Source organism: Falco cherrug, chromosome 19 (genome assembly GCF_023634085.1).
Source record: "Falco cherrug isolate bFalChe1 chromosome 19, bFalChe1.pri, whole genome shotgun sequence".
NCBI classification, from domain to species: Eukaryota; Metazoa; Chordata; class Aves; order Falconiformes; family Falconidae; genus Falco; species Falco cherrug.
In genome coordinates this window covers 3,916,488-3,935,542 of record NC_073715.1, presented here as the reverse complement: position 1 = coordinate 3,935,542, position 19,055 = coordinate 3,916,488, and the positions used below count along the sequence as shown (strand labels likewise).

The 19,055-nt window shown below is 46.7% G+C and overlaps 1 protein-coding gene across 3 annotated transcripts; it reads right to left on the bottom strand.

The window, feature by feature from the left end:
* Positions 1 to 7,185: 7,185 nt before the first annotated feature.
* On the bottom strand, positions 7,186 to 19,016 carry SYT11 (synaptotagmin 11). 3 transcript variants are annotated; one of them, XM_055696770.1, is made up of 4 exons: positions 18,845 to 19,016; positions 14,605 to 15,428; positions 11,834 to 11,957; positions 7,186 to 10,265 (listed from the first exon to the last, which is right to left on the bottom strand). In XM_055696770.1, exons 1-4 carry the CDS (start codon positions 18,876 to 18,878, stop codon positions 9,955 to 9,957), a joined length of 1,293 nt encoding a protein of 430 aa, XP_055552745.1. In that variant the 5' UTR covers positions 18,879 to 19,016; the 3' UTR covers positions 7,186 to 9,954. The 3 variants fall into 3 exon arrangements, with proteins under 3 accessions (XP_055552745.1, XP_055552744.1, XP_055552746.1); XM_055696769.1 differs by having other exon boundaries at positions 7,186 to 10,268; positions 11,837 to 11,957; XM_055696771.1 differs by having other exon boundaries at positions 11,837 to 11,957.
* Between the last annotated feature and the right edge of the window lie 39 nt (positions 19,017 to 19,055).

The window sequence follows — 19,055 nt, the reverse complement described above, 5'->3', positions numbered from 1 at the left end:
TGTTGTAATCTGTGGTATCTAGTGTGATGGGCAGGGGGCTGTTCAGCCTGAGGGTGCTGAAGAAGGAAAACTTGTGATGTGCTTGTAAATTATGTTGGAAAATCCTTACCTTGGTTGGAAAAAAAAAAGGGGGGGGGGAGTTAGTATGTTATGTTTAAGTGGTGCAAAACCTAAAACTTTGTGGTGCTGAATAGTTTAAATATGATCTGGATGTTTTGCAGCTGTATTGTGTTACCGCCGCATGCTCTGCGTCGGGTGCGTTGACATCCCAGGTTTTAGCTGTGACCAGGGCAGTAGCAGCTGCGTGAGGCCAGTGTCTGCATCTTCGAGTGCTGGGGCACGGGCTGAAGCATTCCCTCTGTGCCTGCCACTGCCTCGGTTTCTCTGTGCGTTGGTGGTTTGCATTTTATTATCCTGTACTATATATAGATACTGTATTTGTACTTTGTAGAAGGCAGCTGTGTTTAGAGTCCTTTGGGCCGTTGGTATAGTTGCTGTTTTTAATTCCCTTCAGGTTTTTATGCTGAAGCCAAAGTTGCCAGGTGTCCCTCGTGCTCTGACTAACGACAGGCTGCTGCCATCGCTGGCGCTGGGTTAGACAGGATCTCGCCTTGTAGCATCCTGTGAGTGACGGTCCTGCGGCCGAGGATGGAACGTTTTCGCTTCTGCGCGCAGCATCAGCATCTCCTAGCACGTTTACCAGGTGCTGGCTAGCAGCATCCCCAGCTACCATCTCTCATAACTTCTTAGTCTTGCAAGAATTGTCTCATGGCTTGCAGCAGTAACTCTGTTGTGTGATTTTTCCAGTCTGGAGCAACGCTTCGCGTTGTAGTGGTTGTGGCAGTACGGTCCCTGATAGGGTTTACGGCTGTAACTCTTTTCCTGTCTAAACAGATGAGTCGGCAGGTAAATCTCGCCCTGGTTGATGGCCTGGTACGTGTTACCTGCTTTTGCTTTCATGAGGAAGCCTCTTGGGACTGTAATTTTGGGCTAAATGCAAGATTCCTAGAAGGGTAACTCTTACATGTTACAGCCATGAATCATGTACGTGGCATGTGGTTTGGTTATCCTTCCTTTATACCTCACGTACCAGAAGTAACACCTCTGGCCATCACCACCTGGCTGACGAGTAGAGGTGAGTTTAAGGCGCACTTCAGAAGCTGCTCTTTATCCAAGAAGCTTTAAAAAATTAGAAATCAGTGAAAACTTGGTAGGCTAGGCCTGCATGATGTTTTTAGCAACATCAAATGACTTCAGGGTATTTTATGAGTAGTAGTAAGTGATACAAGAGCGATAGCTTTGGTAGCGTTACTTTCTTCCTGTGTGCTGTTTTTTTGCCCTGTTTCCAGCCAGTCATTTAATGGTGCAGCTCCTTTCTAAGCCTGCTAGGAAGTACTCCGGGTTTGCCTGGCTTTGACTACCTCAAAAGCCGTGCTCTATCACAGCTCGCTCTGTTTTGCAGACCAAGAATACACTGAACACCACGGGCTTAGCGCGTGTTCTCTCGGGGCTTCCCAGTAACCCGTCTGCTGCAGACGCTGTTGCCTTGCTCATGCTGCTTTCGGGTTTCATCATTTTTCAGAGTTGACATTCCTTCTTCCTCCAGGACAGCTTTGCTTGAGAGTCGCAGGTGAGATCCAAACAACGCAAATACGGTTCACCAGCTGCTTCACCCCCCACCTACCCCATCCTGTGATACACGCCCAGTAAAGAGCAGAAACACTTTTTTCTAACGCTGTGCTGTCACGGATCGCGCTGTTGTGCGTGTTATTGGCTACAGATTGGGCCAGTTGATCCCAAGCCAGCGTGTTGGCTTGTGTTCAGTGATGGTTCTTCACTAGTTTTGCTCCATATCTGTTGTGTTCTCCGTAACTACAGGAACCATAATTTAGACCAGAAGAAAAGGCTGTTCTTGCATCCTTTTTGGCTATGTGACTTCAAAGCGTAGACCAAATCAAGTCACAAACATTGACACTAAAAATTTGTATGTAGGTACTGTGATAAGATCTAGAGGCAAATTAGGGGAAGACCTCTAATTAAGAAGCAGATGACTAAGAGCTTAGATTTTAGGCTTCTCCGTAGAATTTTGGAAGCTGTTTCAGTTGTCCCAGCAGTGACCTCTTTCTTAACAGGGCATGAAAAAACCTGTGGGATGAAAAAATTCCTACCACTACATTCTTCGAATTCTTCCTCCAACATGATTGTGAAGTGCCATTTATCTGTCACCTAAATAAGTCACAGGAGTGGAGTTCTTACATAAAAGCTTACTGTAATGGAGCCTTGAAATAAAAACGACCTTATGGAGCAAAGTGGGTCCATTTTGCATCCTGGTTGCCTGGGTCCGTGAGGGTTTGCAGAGGTGTCAGACGTATGGGGAGAGCGAGCTTTGCAGTGCTTCACCTCCCTAAGGGCAGGCTCAAAGGCGTTTCAGGTTGTAATTGCCAAGATCTGCCCCCAAACAGCGTATCCATCACCAGGAATGAAGGAATCTCAGCTATGGAGGGTCTAACGCTGTCGGCGTGGGTGTGGGTGTGAAGTTGAGCACATGTTGCTGTTCGCTGTCCGCTTGGAGCGTACGAAGAAAATCCTTGATGCGGTGCTGGTACAGGTTTGCTTTGCGAGATTGTATCGTGGGAATGCAGAATCGCTGTTCATAGAGGTCAGCCGCTTGTCAAGAGGACAAGAAGTCATTCTCAAAAAGTGCAAAATTGGTAAAATTTAAGATACATGGAGGTTAATTACATGTAACTGAGAAGTGAAAAAAACCCCCACCAACCACCCAACCCCAAACGATGCCAAAATTACTGCTGAATTAAAGCAGCAACACTTGTGTCACAAGACTGGAGGAGTGAAGCAAAATCCTATGTAGAAACCAGATGATCAAGTCAAGTATCTGGGTCATGGGCAGCAGCTGCTGGTGTGGGGTCTGTTTTACACCTGTGTAAATCTGGGTGCGAGTGAACCTACAAGCTCCAGGCGGATGCTCCTGAGCTGTCCTTTGTTCTCCGGGGCAAACCAACTCTATCCTAGCAAGCACCTCGCCCCAGCAAATGAGCGAAAATGGCACATTTCGCTTGGCATAGGCTGAAGTAATTTCTTCCAGTGAGTCTGTGCGTTAAATCGACAGAAGATGCACAAAAAGCATCTGACTTGAATTTGCGCTCTAACGGCGAAGCCACTCGATAGCCCGCAGTGGAAGAAGTAATCATCACTGAGTGGGTTGGAAAGGTTAATTCTGACAAATGCTTTCTTTACTAATAATCAGCTTTAAATCCTGCGTGTAATTTGAATGCTCTATGAAGAAATAAATCCAAGAAATACAGGAAAAAGTCCTCTGAAAACATTACCAAAACTCAGTACTGAGAAACATTACCCAAGGATGACTAAGAAAGGACGAAAAGGAAAAAGCACAAAGCTTGTGGCATGGCCTGAAGATAAGCATCTGCATGAGCATGGTCTCGCTATTCCACACAAACCACTAAAACCAATATTGCCGTGAGATCTCAGAGAACACTTGGATGAATTTGCTTTAATCTTTTTATCTTGTTTGCTTTTTGGTTTTGGTGGGTTTTTTTCTGTGGGTTAGTGTGTGTTTTGTTTTCCTCTTCTGTATTACAAATAATACAGTGCAGCACTTGGAAGACAGGGTAAGAAAAGGTGGAATAGTCCTCTAGAGTCATCGTGTGAGCACGATAGGGGAGTTATTTGGAAATACAGATGTTCTCTGCAGAGTATCGGTAACAACAACTTTTAAAATGCCCCATCCTATAGGTTGGTGATGGCCAAAGCGTGGGTTCGATCTGACAACATCCAGCATGATCAGATGATGCTCTGTACAGGCTTGCTGTTGGATTTTTGTGTCTGGGCTGTGCAGCTTTTGTGTGAGGGCACCTTTGCTATTCAATCCTTTTATACTTTTTTTACCAAACCCGTTACTGCTATATTATTATAAGAAAAAAATTAACTTGAGAGCACCAGCTTAGGCTTTGTGCTGTAACGATTCTATGCGTGGCAACACATGGATTTTTCTCCTGCCTACACTCCTGGTGTTCCTTTCAGAGACCTAAATATATATCCTAAGGTGTGACATATGTAGTTCTTTTAATTATAAGATTTTAGTACATAGATCTCAGTGTTGTAATTAATTCTTTTAACAGCGTAATACTGTGAGGCACTTTGTATTTGCTAAATCTTGCTTTGCTGAGCTGTTCGTCTCATTACATTCACCAGCAGGAAGGAATCAGACACTTTTTTTACATTTTCCCTTTCTGAGTGTCAGCTGAATCTGCATGTTGATGTCTGTGTATTAACATTCATCTCAGGACCAAAAATGCAGGCGGTGAGCTCCCTGCGGTGGGTTGCATTGCTTGTGTTAATTTTTAAAAAGTCAAGGTGATGTAATCTGAATGTTCCCCAAATAATTTTGCCCGTGTTTTATATTCTTTTCTGGATGTGGATGGGTCCAGCCCTTCCCCTGTCCCAGCTGAAATTCACGTGTCCTTGAGTACACAGTGACTCCGAACATCCCTCACCCTCTGGACACCAGCCGTGCACAGTGTCCCCGAGCCTCCCCACAGCTTCACTGGGGAATTTTGGGGGCAGGGGAGGGTATCATGCTCCCCCCACTCTCATTGATTTTAGGTGCACTGCTAATATTTTTTTTTTTTTTTTCCAGCAGCTGGCTGCTCTTCTTCAGTGATAATGGGACATCCCTAAGCGGCTGTTGAGTCCTCTGAGATGCCTGATTTCAGGACCAGGTGAATTAATGTAATAATGTATATAATGGAACAGGTTCTGTGTTGAGGTAGAGTCTAAAAATTGTCAGTATGGGCCCATCCACGTTTGGAAGAAGGGTCCAACTGTTGTGCAATACAGCAGAGGTAAAGGGGAGGGTCATTTTGGTTTTGGGGTGGTGGTGGTTTTGTTTGTTGTTTTTATTTTTTGGTATGTTTTTTTTTTTTCCTGGGCATTGCCTTTTCTGCCACTTCCTTATGTTTTACTCACTTATGTTTTTCCTTTCCTGTCCCGTTTCCCATTTGGCCCAACAGAGAAAGCATCTCCCCAAGAACTGTCTCTGTTCTGCAGGACAGACGCGCAACGGGGCGCTCAGACGCCGACGCCGGGGCAGGCACTGGTGCGCGGGCGCAGTGGCCTCCGGTGCTGCAGGCTCTGAAAGGGACCAGCTTGGCTTTAAACAGTTATCGGAGCAGATGCAAGTTAACGACAGCAACCTTGGGGCCCTGCAACCTGGCTGACGCGGTGGAACGGCTCGTTGAACACTCAGGATCCAGTTGCTGCGTTTTGGTGAGGGCGAAAGGGCACCCTGAAGCCCCTGACGGCGGCTGCAGCCCTGAGTATCTGGGGCTTGGGGGGGGACGACAAAGCTGTTCCCGTCCCTGCCTGCTGAAAGGAATCACGGAATGGTAGAACTGGAACAGCCCTGACCCAGCATCTGCCATCAGGAGTGAATCACATTGCTGTGGCAACGTGCCTGGCTCCTACCGGGAATTAGGTGAGGCAGAAGCTGCCGGAGGAGGAGAGACCCGGTTGTGCTGGAAGCGGCGCAGAATCCTGCTGGTTTCAGTGGCACCAGCACGCCAGCCCCGGGAAGGTGGGAAGGGAGTCAGGGCCGAGCTTCCAGGCTCCCCACAAAACCATTTCTCTTTTCATGGTTTGTCAAACCCATTCTGTTTGCCTTTTTTTTTTTCCTCCTCCTTTTTCTTATGCAAATTCTTTTGTTTCTGCTTCAGCTGAATGGTGTAAGAACCTGAAACAGGACATTTGTTAGAGGCAGGCAGCACAAGACGCGGAAGCCAAGCAGGGAAGGATGAAGAGAGATTTTTCTCTCACATTTTGCACAATAAGTAGAAAATAACCAGCGCCTGTGCGCTTTGGCTGAGCAGTTTCAGCCAACCGCTCTTATAACCCTGGTTATTACCATGAGAAATAACAGCCAGAGGTTAAACGCTGCGGTCAGTCGCAGTGCAGAGAATGGTGTGAAATAAACCACCGTGTCTCGGGTCATTGGGCATCGCGTTCGGATGCGTGTGCACGTCGTGTGGGTCGCTACCTGCTCAACCTCGGTGGCTGCCAGTGTTTCTGTGTGTGCAGCGCCGAGTCCAACTGCTGCGTCCAGCAATGTGGGAGCGGGTCACCAGGGCAGGGGCCACGTCCAGCTCATGGAACTTCTCCGGCTCTTCTGCCGCTCCTTCCTCAGTAGTACCAAGCACGTCACCGGTGATGGGAGAGGCACCTGTTGCAGGTTGTTTTCATCTTTGTCCCGGGGTACAGTCGGAGAGAGCCGGCTGCTCCTGTTAACTGTGGTGCGTTTCTACTGGAGAAGGCAGGGGAGGGACTCCCGAGTGCACTTCCCACGTGGCGTGGAAGGCTGGGAAGCTCCCGCCTGCGGAGAGCCGCAGCACCAGCCACATTCCTGGTTACGGGACCTTGGGCGATGTTTCTGTAAAGCTTGGGCTGAAACTGTCTGGCTCCTTGAAGCTGAGACCTGAAGCTCATTCTAAGTAGGGGGACACCTAAAGCACCTCTGGAGATGGGCCCTTTGCTACGTGGGAAGCCACCACAAAAGCGTGAAGCGCGGCGCTGAAGCGCTCGCTGGAGTCTGTGTTGCTGGGGAAACGCGGCTCGCTGCTCTCCGCTATTTGGCGTTCTCTAAAGACGTGGCTTTGTGCCCAGCAATATTGTTCTGTGTGGGGCTGACGTGGGGCTGCAGGAAAACAAGTCACAGGAGCCAGATCGCTGCACTAAGGGAGACTGTTGCATCTCGCAGAGAGCGAGATGGACAAAAGTGTTCCTGGATAATTCAGTTCTGACCAGGAATCCAGGAACGCTTCTAAATCACAGAACTTTGAGCCAAACGGCCTCTTTTCCTGCCCACCTGAGCCTATTTTTTCACTTCGATTCAGCTTAGCCAACGAATATCCATTCGTGCCAAACTGTAACGCTGCGTACCAAGTTTCTGTATGCGCTAGCGCTTAAGTGATGATGTTCTACATCACTGGCCAGGATTCTGTCACCTTCCTCTGTGTCTCTGAGGCACGTTTTGTGCGTGCTTTTCCCTTGGATTGCCACAGCAGAAATAAATGCTTTTAGAAACACATTCTTAAAAGTGTGCGGTGTGGTCATGGATGTGTTGCCCACGGTCAAACACGGCACACAGTCAGCAGCTAAAGTGATTTCATTTTTATTTGCACGCTCGATGTGCGTTAACAAATTCAACATACAAGATAGCATTACATAATGTAGATTAGCTTATAGCATTATGCAGTTTCACACATGTTGAGTTAGGTTTTTTGCCTTTTTTTTTTTCTTTTTTTCACACAAAGTTGTAACTGTCCAAGTTAGTTTTACAATAGAAGACACAAGGTAAAGAATAACCACACCTGGGAGATTTTACAGTGAGTCCGCTGTCACTTACTGTCTATTTTACGTTTTAAAAAATATATATCTGCACATCTTCAGTTTCCTATTATTCCAGAAGAGTGTTGGAGCTACTCCTATCTGCCCGATAGCCTAAGTCTATTTACCCTGAGCATGTTTCCTTGACAAGAAGTTCATCTTTCCTTTTCAACTAAAGGAATCTTAAGGAGATCATCTAGGCTTAAGCATGCTTTTCACACCGGAGGGAAAAAGGGAATTTTGTTGTTGTTAGTATGTCCTATCCAGATGTTTGGAGCGGTGCTGGAAAGCATGTTCTGAGGAAAAGTCGTGACAGTTGCTAAACTTCAGCAACACAACTGCTTAGTGCAAAAACTAGGGTTGAAATAGATCTACACCAATTTCCAAGGGAGAACTCGTTCTCTGGTTTGTGGCTGTGAGCCACCAATACAGCATGAGCTAGAAAGCATTTAAGACAAAGATAAAATCTAATAACCTCAGGCAGAAATCCTCGTAATCAGGATCGATAAAGCACGAACACAGTCCATGCTTCTGCCTGCCATGCAAGGCCGAGAAATAGAGAGCTTCAGCTTCAGTGTGACTTCTGTTGCTAAAGGGACACTCTGCCTGGAAGGAAGTTTCAATGAGTAACTAGCTATGGGTGAGAAAATTCAACTTTCCAAAAATAATTTCGTAGGAAGAGACGCCAAAGTATTGCCAACTAACAAAGTGCTGACTGTTTGCACGAAGAGCCTTCCCAGCAGCTGTGGCTTTACACGGTGGCTGGAGAGGACACTGAGTAAGCCTTGCTCAATTACTCTACTTTCATTAGTATGAAGGTAGAAAGGATCATTTTTCCAACAGGGCTTTAAAATTCAGTAGTCAAGTCCTGTAAGTAATTAATAAGTGATCTTGATTTTTTTTTAATTATAATACATTATTTACATTCCACAGGGCACAGAACAGACTGGCTGCCTGGAATCAACAAAATGTTTACTGAAAATTTGCGGTCTCCTACGTGCCTCTTTGCAAGCTCACTTCTGCTTTGTATTTCCATTGGAGAGTTCAGAAATAATTTTAATTTCTACAGCTGGTTGTAACTATTTCTTTCGGTTTACCAACAACGTTTACAATTGATTATGTTCTGCCAATTATCATCCTTGTATCTTTCCTGGCTTGACTGTGATAAGAAGCCAAATCGCGTTACTTGCCAGGATGCTGGTGTCTTGTACAAAGCCAGTTGACAGGTGAGGGCGTTACCATCACATCTAACGCAGCGACTTCCAAACTTGTGATCATGGAACTTGATTCTATGAACTTCTGTTCAAAACTTCTGACTAGTCAGGGTTAATAGCCTGAAGTGCTACAGGTCACGCTCGCCATGTAACGGTTTTACACTTCAGAGGTGACGGTAAGCATAGCCCAAGTCTCAGAAGTCATTCACAATTTAAGAATGAACTCGAGCTGCCTTGAAACTCTGAAAATTAACTTCTTGAAGAGCCCGACACATTTTGTTGTGACAGGCTTTCCCCTGTGTTTATTCCTTTTCTTAAGAGCTGGCTCTGGGTAACTACAAGATCATATGCAACACAAATTGACTCAAGCAGGAATGAAGGGAGGCTTTGTAATTTTTCTACTTAAAACCCCTTCCCCCAAGATTCTTTCCTGTCTCAGGTATGTTACACCGCGATAACAGAACTTATCAATCATGTAGAATTTCACATTCAATGTTTAGAAGAATCAGCAAGAGCTTCCTTAACCAATCAATGACATATCAGGTTTTGGTTTTTTTTCTTCAGCCCTTCATGCACAGACAGGGTTAAATAAAATGCAATGGAGCAGAGTTTCCCCAGTTCTGATAGTCTCTGAGATCATGCCTGTGCTAACTTCCATGTTGGCAAAAGCAACGCGATCAGTTTGTTGGTGTTTGAGTTTTAGATGCAAATCTTTGATGTTGTGACCTTACAGCTCCTCCACAAGCACATTGCAACGGCAAGTATTTCGGTACCTGACAACAGAACTATTTCTTTTCTGAAGGAAAGTGCCATTTTCCCTGTATTTTCCTTTTGCGCTAGTGCAGAATTCTAAACCACCTTTATACGGAAATGCGGTTGGTACTCCCAAACCAGCAAAGAACAGAACTGCAAGAACCAATGGGCAGGCAAACTAACAAGAAACTAGAGGTTAAACAGCAGAATTCAGAAACTTTGGGAGAAGCCTAATAAAGACAGGCCAATCTTGGTGAATACCAGCAAAGACAGTTCGGCACAAACACAACTTCCATAGTGACAGATAATTGTATTAAAATCTGCAACTTGATATTGGTAGTTATACTAATTTCAGTTTGTATTAGGCATGCAATAGCGTGATTACACTGTTATATATATTCGTGGTATCTTTTTTTTTTTTTTCATTTAATGCTCTTTAGAATTTTAGTGCCCTGCAAAATCACATCACTAGAGAACCAATCAGCTGCTGCTTCTTACGAAAGTTTAGTTCTACAGCTAAAACAAGGTTTAAGTCTGTTCTACAAGTCGGCTGTCGCTGCCGCCACCTCTGCTAGTATTCGCTCAGGCTGTGCCATTTGGCCACTGGCTTTCTAGGATTCTCACACACCTCTCGCCAGTGTTCCACACCAGCTGCAGTGATGCTGTGTGCTCCCAAAATCAGCCGTCCCACCACTTCGTTCTTTGTGGTACGGTCAAAATCGATAACTAGGAATTCAATGCTGATGTCAGGAAGGAGATCAATGGGGATATCATAAATGAAGGATTCGTTGAAGACAGGATTCAAAGTGCACTTCTTCACGTGAGTCTTCTTTTTTGCTATGCGCTTTCTTCCGTAATAAACATTCACCTTAACGTACGGATCTGCTGGAGGAGAGAGAGAAATAAACTAATAACACAGCCCAGCAATGCTCCTGCAAGTAACGGGTAGGTTTTAGCTCACTGAACTTGAGCGAGCTCAAGTAAACGGTGTGAATGTTGGCTACTCACTCCAGCTGCCCCAGGAGGGGGGTGTTGTTGGCGTATTTTCTCACTGCAAAGCAACCAGCTGATGTTAGCAGCCCAAGTTCTTCATGGACATTGCATGGGGATTGGGAGGGGAAGCAAGTTGCACGTGAAATGGCAGTAATTACTCCCAGAAATACCAAATGGGCAGCTTTTTGATGAGGTTAGTGCCTGACTAGCCAAAACTTTCACTCTTTGCTGTCATCTATAACAAGAAATATTTTTACCCTGTTTCAGAAAATGGCCCAACAAAGTGTCAAAACAGTTTTAAGAACTTGCAGATGGAAAACATTTCTAGTGGAAGGTACTGAAAAAGAAGAAAGTTTAAAATAAAGCCTTCACGTCTCCATCAGCCTCACTTTATCAGTCAGCTCGCTCTTTATGCGGGTACTTGTTTAGGATTTAAATTAAGATACCACGCACACAGTGGGGTTTTTTCATGTAACCCAAGTTTTTGCCCAGCTGACATTAGTTAATTTTCACTTTTTTTATCCAACTGAAATGATGAGCTTATGCATAATGTAAAGATCACATAAAGAAGTGATGTTAACCTTACAAGATTCAGCAGGGAGAAGAACACTTACCAAAAAATTTATTCTGTAGTGGGAGACCACACATAGAAAGCTTTTTTTTAAAAAAAAAATTAAGGCCTACAATAGAGAATTAAGCCTAGTCCGCATTCTTTCTGAGGCGTACAGAAGAAAGCCACAAAACCAGGACTAAATTTGTTATCAGTCAGTCTGTTATTGACTCTCGAGTTGATTCTAACCATTTTCCCATAATCCTGAAGGAAACTTTGCTAAGGGGATTCAGGAGTCTGAGAATCCGCAACTGCAAAATAGGAAAACCAGAACAGCTGCTCTTCTCCCCAAACAGAGGAACAACAAAACCAGCCAAAACAACAAAAAAGAAAAAAAAAAGCAGCATTTTTTCTAATGTTGTATGAATTTGCCCCTCTCTATTCTGAGTCTATCACTCCTCTTTCTTACGCTTGCCCTCTTTCACTCTCCTCTTCCAGGGGCAGGGTTTGCGGCAGATGCAGCGAGCAGCAGTTGTGCCGCGGCAAAAACGCTGCTAAGGGCAGCGAGGAGTGACAGCAGCGTGGAGACACGGAGCCTGCGCGCTCTGGCCAAAAGCAACACGGAGATTCTGCTAAATATGGAAAACACGGTCTTCATCCACAACCCCGGCGATGCCAGAAAGATGCAACTGTTGGTCTCACAGCAGGAAGGACGTGGTCTTGTTTGTACAACCATCTGCTGGCGAGGGATGGATTACTCGCAGCGACCCAGCGCCCTTAGAAAGAGTTTGAGGAAAAATGCGCAAAGAAATCCTTCAGATAAGACGGGTGAAAAGATCTGAAAAGGAAATTGGGGATCCCCCCCCCCCCTCCCCCCCATGCATTTAGAGCTGGAGAAAATAGCTTCTACCTGAGAGGCCAGTGATATCCATCTTTGGCAAATGTCTGGCTTTCAGCACCACAACGGTCATTCTCTGTGCCACCGGCTGGTAAGACAAGGAGACTTGCAGCTCCCCTCTGCTAATGCATTTCTGTGAAAAAACAAACAAACAAACAAAAAAACCCAAAACAGAAAGAACTTTTTAGGACAAGACAGTCATATAAATAGGGGCAAATGTTGGTGGAGGTCACCAGAATTTCCTTTCCTTGTGCTAATAAATGCCTAAAAAGTTGGAAAATGAGCCGCAGGCCATTGAAGTGCCTCGGGCAGGAGGAGCCCCTGGGAGAAGGAGCAAGTGGCATCAGGTCAATCATGCTGCACTGTTCACCCCACACCTGCTGAGCTCAGCAAGCATCACTACAGCCTCGCCCCTGGAATTCTGTGTTTCCCTGAGGGCAAACCCGGTGGGCACCTTCCCAGAGCACAGCAGCTGTGGCTGCCTTTTGAGGTCTGCTGCTAGAGGCATCTGTGGGGTTTAGGAGCTTAAGTTTCATTGAGTTTTGGTGGAGCTTCAATGGCCAAGCACCTCACGTTCCCTAGGTATGCTCTGACAGCTTCCCCATCATAGCCTGCAAAGGTACAGGATGAAGGTATATGAAGATAAAACCAGCTTTACTCAGTTAAACTTGCTGTGTATCCTCTCAAAGAGTAACGTAATACTAAGATAATTAGTTCTGGTTGCCAGATGGCACTCGCTAGCTTTCACTGAGATGGCACTGATTTAGATTAAGTTTATTTGCTACCAAGGCAAACGGTATTAGCGATGGGTATGAACTCACGGGGTGTCAGCAACGCGCCAATGGCACTGCTGCCATCGCTGCACATCCCTGCCACCACGCCAGCAGCTGCCTGCTGAAGATCTTGACTTCAGTACCTGGCCCTCCTCCTGCCCCCAGCGGTGCCTGGTACTGCTAACCCTGCAGAGCAAAGGCTCGAGGGGGTGTCCCCAAGAAAAGGAATTTTTCTCACTTCAGACTGGTGAATGTCACACTAAATGCTCTGGCAATCACCCAAGAGATGAAGGTGTTCCTTCAACTGCTGTTACTCAGTTGGGAAAAAATTCTGCGTGTAAACTTTAAAATGGAAAATGTTCATCATGGTTTTGGTGGTTTCTTCTTATCGGAGTGGTTCCTGTGTGTTTCAGACAAGTTTTCCAAATGCAAGGAAAGAAGGGTAATTCTGCTCATGCAAAATTTTGGGAGGAGAGCAAATATATGAGCAAGTTCCTGGCCCCAGAAGGGAAACATTCAGAACTTTGGCTCCCTGGCTAGAAATCAACCTGAATACGGCAGCCAGAAAGAGTATTGGGAGGCCGGGGTGGGGGTGTGCGTACATTGTAAAGGGTTTGGGGGTTCTTTTGATCCAAAGGAATTTAATGCCGTTACTTCCAAGTAATTTGCATTCTCAGACTGGCTGTTAGAAATTATTGGGAATATTCATGAGGATGGGAGGTACGCCTCTGCTGGCTTGGATCTGTGTAATAATTTACTGGGTTTTAAATGCAACTTTGTATTCCAGATTTTGAAATTTCCTGACATTGAAAACTTTGTTCCGTAACAGCTGCTTTGGCATTGTGGAGCTATGCAGGTTTTCAAGAATGCACACCTGACACCAAGGTAAATCTATTTCTGATTACTAATAAATGTTACATAATTTGAATCCTTGATTAAAACTATTTTTATTTAGTGTGACTTTTTTCCTCTATTTTTAATCTATGACCTCTAAGAGATACGGTCAATGCACTGAAAAGAATATTTAAAGAACCTAAACCAGCCACTTGATTAATTATAATGTAAAGCATCCCAAGAACCTAAGAAAAGCAAAGTAATTACCAGGACTCTTGTTTTGTTGGGATTCTTTTGCTTTGTTTTAGGTCACTGACACACAGTCTCCTTTAAAGAACTTCAAAACAAAAAAACCAAAGTGCCCCATATAGTTGAAAAAACTTTTCAATTAAAATACTGCCACTCTGGGACATAATGAAGTATTTTACAGAGCTCAGCAACAACTTCCAATACGTTAAGGCAACAAGTGAGCCCAAGCGCCGTTTTCTGTTGAACCTGGACGACGGGTAGCAGAAATAAACTAAGGAAGAAAATAAAAATCTGAAGTACCACCTCACCCTCCTACCAGAAGACAATGTGTTTTTGGAGGACAGCAGCCACCTTCCCCAACGTAACCTCAGTATCTTACACGGATGGCTCAGCTTTCTAGTTTACAGCACCAGACACTAAGAGTGGGATTCACTTCACCTAAATTTTAGATCTCTACATTTGGCAAAGCCATCTTAGACACACTGTCTTCTTGAGTGAGAAAAAAATCGTCATCCAAGGTGGGTTCATCTGAGCTGATTTAGGCATCTGCTCCAGGACAAGAGGAATCATGTCAGACTCCGCTGGTGCATTCCCACTTACTTACAGCTTACAGTAACAGTTCAGATGTAGATAATTACAAGTGTAGGTGTTTAACATGGTCAGACCATATTATAACAGTCATCGTTTCTAGGCCTAAATAGTGACCATGCCTTATCAAATCACCAGAACCACAAGCACAGAACTGCCTAGCTAAAAGAGCACAGCCATCGCGCTACTAGTAACACGAATCTGTGGAAAAATGTGTTTCACAGCTAAGGATTTCCAGGATTTCTGCTTATTAAACCATGGAGGCTCCTGGATGAAAAGAACTGGAATCAAATACAATGCAAGGAGTCTTGTGTCACACTATACAAAGCGACTTACTTGTATGTTCCTTTTGAGGATCTCCCTGGTCAGCTGAACCTTTCCAGTGCTCGGATCCACCCCTGCAAGGGGCACCATGACTTCTCCAATAACATCATCTCGAGAAAAGCGATCAAAGCTCAGCACGAGGAAATGAAGCACCAAATCCTGGAGCTGGCTGTACGGGATGCCATAGAAGGTGAAGGTCTCATCAAAGACTGGGTCCAGTGTCTTGCGAAGTACGCGAGTCTTCACTCGATGCCTTTTATCTGGAAGAATTGTCATCTTGATGTAAGGGTCAGAGCTCTGAGTATGCTCATCCATCACTGGCAGCCCGTGAGCCTCCTGAATGGTAACTACCAGCGCTTTTTTAGGGAAGTTGTAGTCCACTAAGAAAGTCAGTTCGCCCAACATGACGTCATCCCCTGGAGAAGATGGGGAGGAGGTTTTACTTCCTCCTGGAGTGAGGCTTTGATCTGGACTTAGTTCATCTCCATAATCTACTTTTATCGGGAGCTGGTCGACATGGGGGGCTGCGTTTGGCCCATCAGGAGCCTTATCAGAGCCTATTAAACCAGATTCAGCAGCATCCACCAAGAGGTTTCCCCTTCCAGTCTCCTTAGGAGTGCCATTCTTGTCTCTCCGGATTCGGTTAATTTTCTTCTTGTTACTCAAGGTCTCCGGATAGATACTGATGCCTTTCAACATGTGAATGAATTTATACGGTGGGGTTTTGTGCTTCTTTTCTGCTTGCTGGTGACAGCATGTCCACACAAAAACTGTTACGGAGACAGAAACCACCAGGACAGTAGCACCAATGAGGCCTGCCACAACTGGCGAGACATCTGCGGAGAAGACAAGGCAGTCAGGACCGAGCTCGTACCTTCACAGTGGCCATGCCCCTAGAGGGCCAAGCACATCCGGACAGAGATCGATACCATACCACCACGCTGTTTTTAATTCAACCATCTTGGTATCAAAGCTTCCCCAGAATAAAAAAAATTACATCCTTAAATTTATATTTTCCCATGTGGGAACCAGTTTTACACTCCTAAGGCATGCTTGACCTGTGTTTCATGTGCTAAGAATTTCAAATGATTGATTGCCTGATCTTGCCAAATCGAGCTCCCGCATTACCAGCATCTCCACAGCTCCGCAGGAATATGGTTTCTTGATTTGCAGGAAGCATTATTTTTGTTTTTTTTAACGCCCTGTTCAGAAACATTACACAATTCTATTTTAACAACAAGAAGGGAGCAATAAATATGGCCATAACACTGGATCTGGAGTTATCCTTTATTAACACTTTTTTAAAAATCCCTTTGGCCTGAAATGTGTGACTGGTTTGTCCTAGCCCCTCGTGGCAGATCCTGGGCCAATGGGATGCACAAAATTTCATGTGGAAATCCAATGTCCAGAAACAACAGACAGAAAATCCTGTATTTGGATTTAGGGATTATCTGATATTTTCTAGAGCTTGTGTCAACTATGGTTCTTCAGTGATGACAAGCCAGAATAAAAAGGCACTATGTTAATTTTTAGCAACTATGCTATTTATTTTCTATTTGTAACGGCTGACTTCGGAGAAGTATCACCAAGATACAGAACGAAGCCAGTACTGGTGAGCTCCCCAGTACATTATACTGGCATCCTCCAGCAATTCCAGTCAAGGGCCACCAAGACGATGAAAAAGTTTGAGTGGATGGAGAACGGAAAGCAGATGGAAGATGAGGAGAAACCGAAAGAACGGGGTTTGTTCAGTCTTAAAAGGGAAGGAAAAGCGAGGGATCTTTTTGCTGTCTTCAGTTTCTTGGTGGGAGGTCATAGGGAAGGTAGAGCCAGGCTCTTCTTGCAACTTGTTACTGTACTACTGCTTATTAAAGCAATTTTTTTTTGAGGGGGGTGGGTGGATGTGGAGAAGCAAGCAAACAAAAAAGCCCTCTGACCCTATGTCTCTTTCTGCGCAAATTGTACAAACTGCTTCCACAGTAAAAAGGAAAACCAAAAATCATCATGACACTCATAGCAACAGCTAAATGGAACAGCTAGTAAAAAAGGTAAGCTTGTCTGATCTTCCTGTCTTCATTCTGTACCACAAACAGCACAAAACAATCTTCCAACCTCATACTTGAGGCTACAAAGAGCACCTCGATTTTGTATTTTCTCTGTTCTTTCCACATTACTATTTTATTGAGGTTAACAGGCAAGAAGATGAGACTGCCGGACTATAATCTAAATATCTGATAGGCTTAGGGAAAACTCTGATTTTCCAGCAAATATGTCTCCTTTTTGCAAAAATGGCAAAGTCGCTTTGGGTTAGAGAGAAGCCTTCCCTGCCTGGAACGGGAAGTCTTTCGCAATGGTGACCAATGTCACAGATAAATCTCTCAGACCCCACTGCGAGTATAGCTTTGGACTCAACTAATGAAAGCAAGAAGAATTTGGAATATTACCAAAACACCCCCCCCAAAAAAACCCCTTAATTTTGTTATTTAATGTTCCCTCTTTGAAAGGAGGCAAGTGGTCTTTTGAATTTGAATACAACTCAGCCATATACAGATATTAACAACTTCAGTGGATACGCAAAAAAAAAGGACAAATGCCAAAATTCTGTTCTTATTCTGATCTCTTTTGTGTGTGTGTGTGTGTTTTGTTTCTATTGTGTCTTCTTAGAACCAGCTCTTCTACCTTCATTTCCTGCAGATCCGATGGGACAACTTCAGAAGAAGCAACCAGCAGTCACACTAGAAAGCACTTTAGCAAGTCTTTGTGATCCTTCTTCCACTGAATTATCTTAACTCTTAGATTTGGCTCCCATCGCATTCTGTGGCAAAGAGTTCCTCAGCTTAATTATGTGGCACGAGAAAACCAGGGCTTTTATTTTGAGCCCACCCCACCTCATTTCATCTGATGCCTGTTCTTGCCGGTGGAAGAAACAGGGAGCGATCATTCCCTACTCTGTGCTGCTTGTGACACCCCTCTTTTCCTGGCTGAAGGCTCCTACTTACACCTTATTGTTTCATATTCATCAGTCCTGTCTCCATGACTCGTTACAGTCGAAAACTCCTGAGGTACAGCTGCCTAAACCCAATTTTAATTAAGCTCCTGCAACTTTCAATGCACTTTGCTATGCACAACGTCCATTCTGAACGGCACCGCAGCCTGTCTCCCCTCCCCAAAAGAGCAGAACCGTGCTTTTTTGTTCAAACTTTGTACAAGACATCTTTGTTCTGATGTGATCCGAGGACTTAGCTGAAACAAACCCAGGTTTTGGGGATATGGAATTCTTTTTCAATTGACAAAAAAAATTCATCGGAAGTTTCCTTTTAAAACTGGCCTTTGCTGATTATACCCATACGGCGGCCAGCGGTTAAATTATGACAGCACGTGGCTCACGGGTCCCAGGGAAGACAGATGGTAAAAGGTGAGCAGATGTGTTGTACAGGGGATAAAGGATGTAGTATGGAGAATTATTACTAAGTACTTCAGGATTTAAAGGCAAGGTGCAGCGAGGGGAAGGCCGGCTGCTGCCGAAGGCCGGGCAGGGGCAGCACCTGTAATCTTCGGGCCTGGAGAAACCCAACCGACACGGGCACCCACCGCACTACCGGGAAAAAGCATCTTAAAACCGAGCCGCCACCGCTCGGGAGGGTCCGTCCGCGGCCGGCCCGGGAGCCGCGCCACCGCGGGGCCCCCGCCACCGCCTGGCCCGCGGCCACGCCGGCCCGCGCAGCCCCGATGATGTAGCAGGGCTGTGGCTGCTGCCCCGGGCCCGGCCCGCAGCGCCCCCGGCTCGGCCCGCCACGGCCCCCGCCCCGCGAAGCCCCTCGCCCAGCAAGGCCCCGCCTCGCCGGGCCGCCGGTGCCGGTGCCGCAGCCGCCCCGGCCCCCGGGGAGGCGCGAACAAAGGCCGGGGCGCGGCGCGGCCCGGCACCGCCATCACGTCATGCGGCGGGGGCCGCCGCGCACCTGCTCCCCGCCGGGCCGGCCGCGGGCCCGGCCCCTCCGCCGCGGCCCCGGGGTCGAGCGCTGGCACCGCCCCAGGCGCCGCCGGCGGGCGGGGGGGAGCGGCTGCCGCGGGGGAGGGGGGGCGGGAGGCGGGAGGCGAGCGGCCCGCGGGAGCCGGGACCACCAGGGAGCGGGGGGGGCGGGGGGGGGCTCATCGCGCGGCGAGCGGGGCCCGGGCCCGGAGGCGCGGGGCCTCGCCTGGGCGCTGCCGGGGCGGCGGACGGGGCCCCTCCGCGCGGCCCGGCCCCACTCACCGAAGCCGGGGTGGACACTGGTGATCTCCGCCATGGCCCCGCCGAGGCCGGGGCCGCGGGGATGCGCAGCCCGGTGCGGAGGCGCCGCACTGCCGGCCCCCGCCCGGAGGATGCTCGCCGCCCGGGATGCAGGCGCTGCCGACTGGTCCCGACGCGGCGCAGGCCCCGCCCGGCCCCGCCCGGCGGCCCGGCCCGCCCCTCCCGCGCCAGC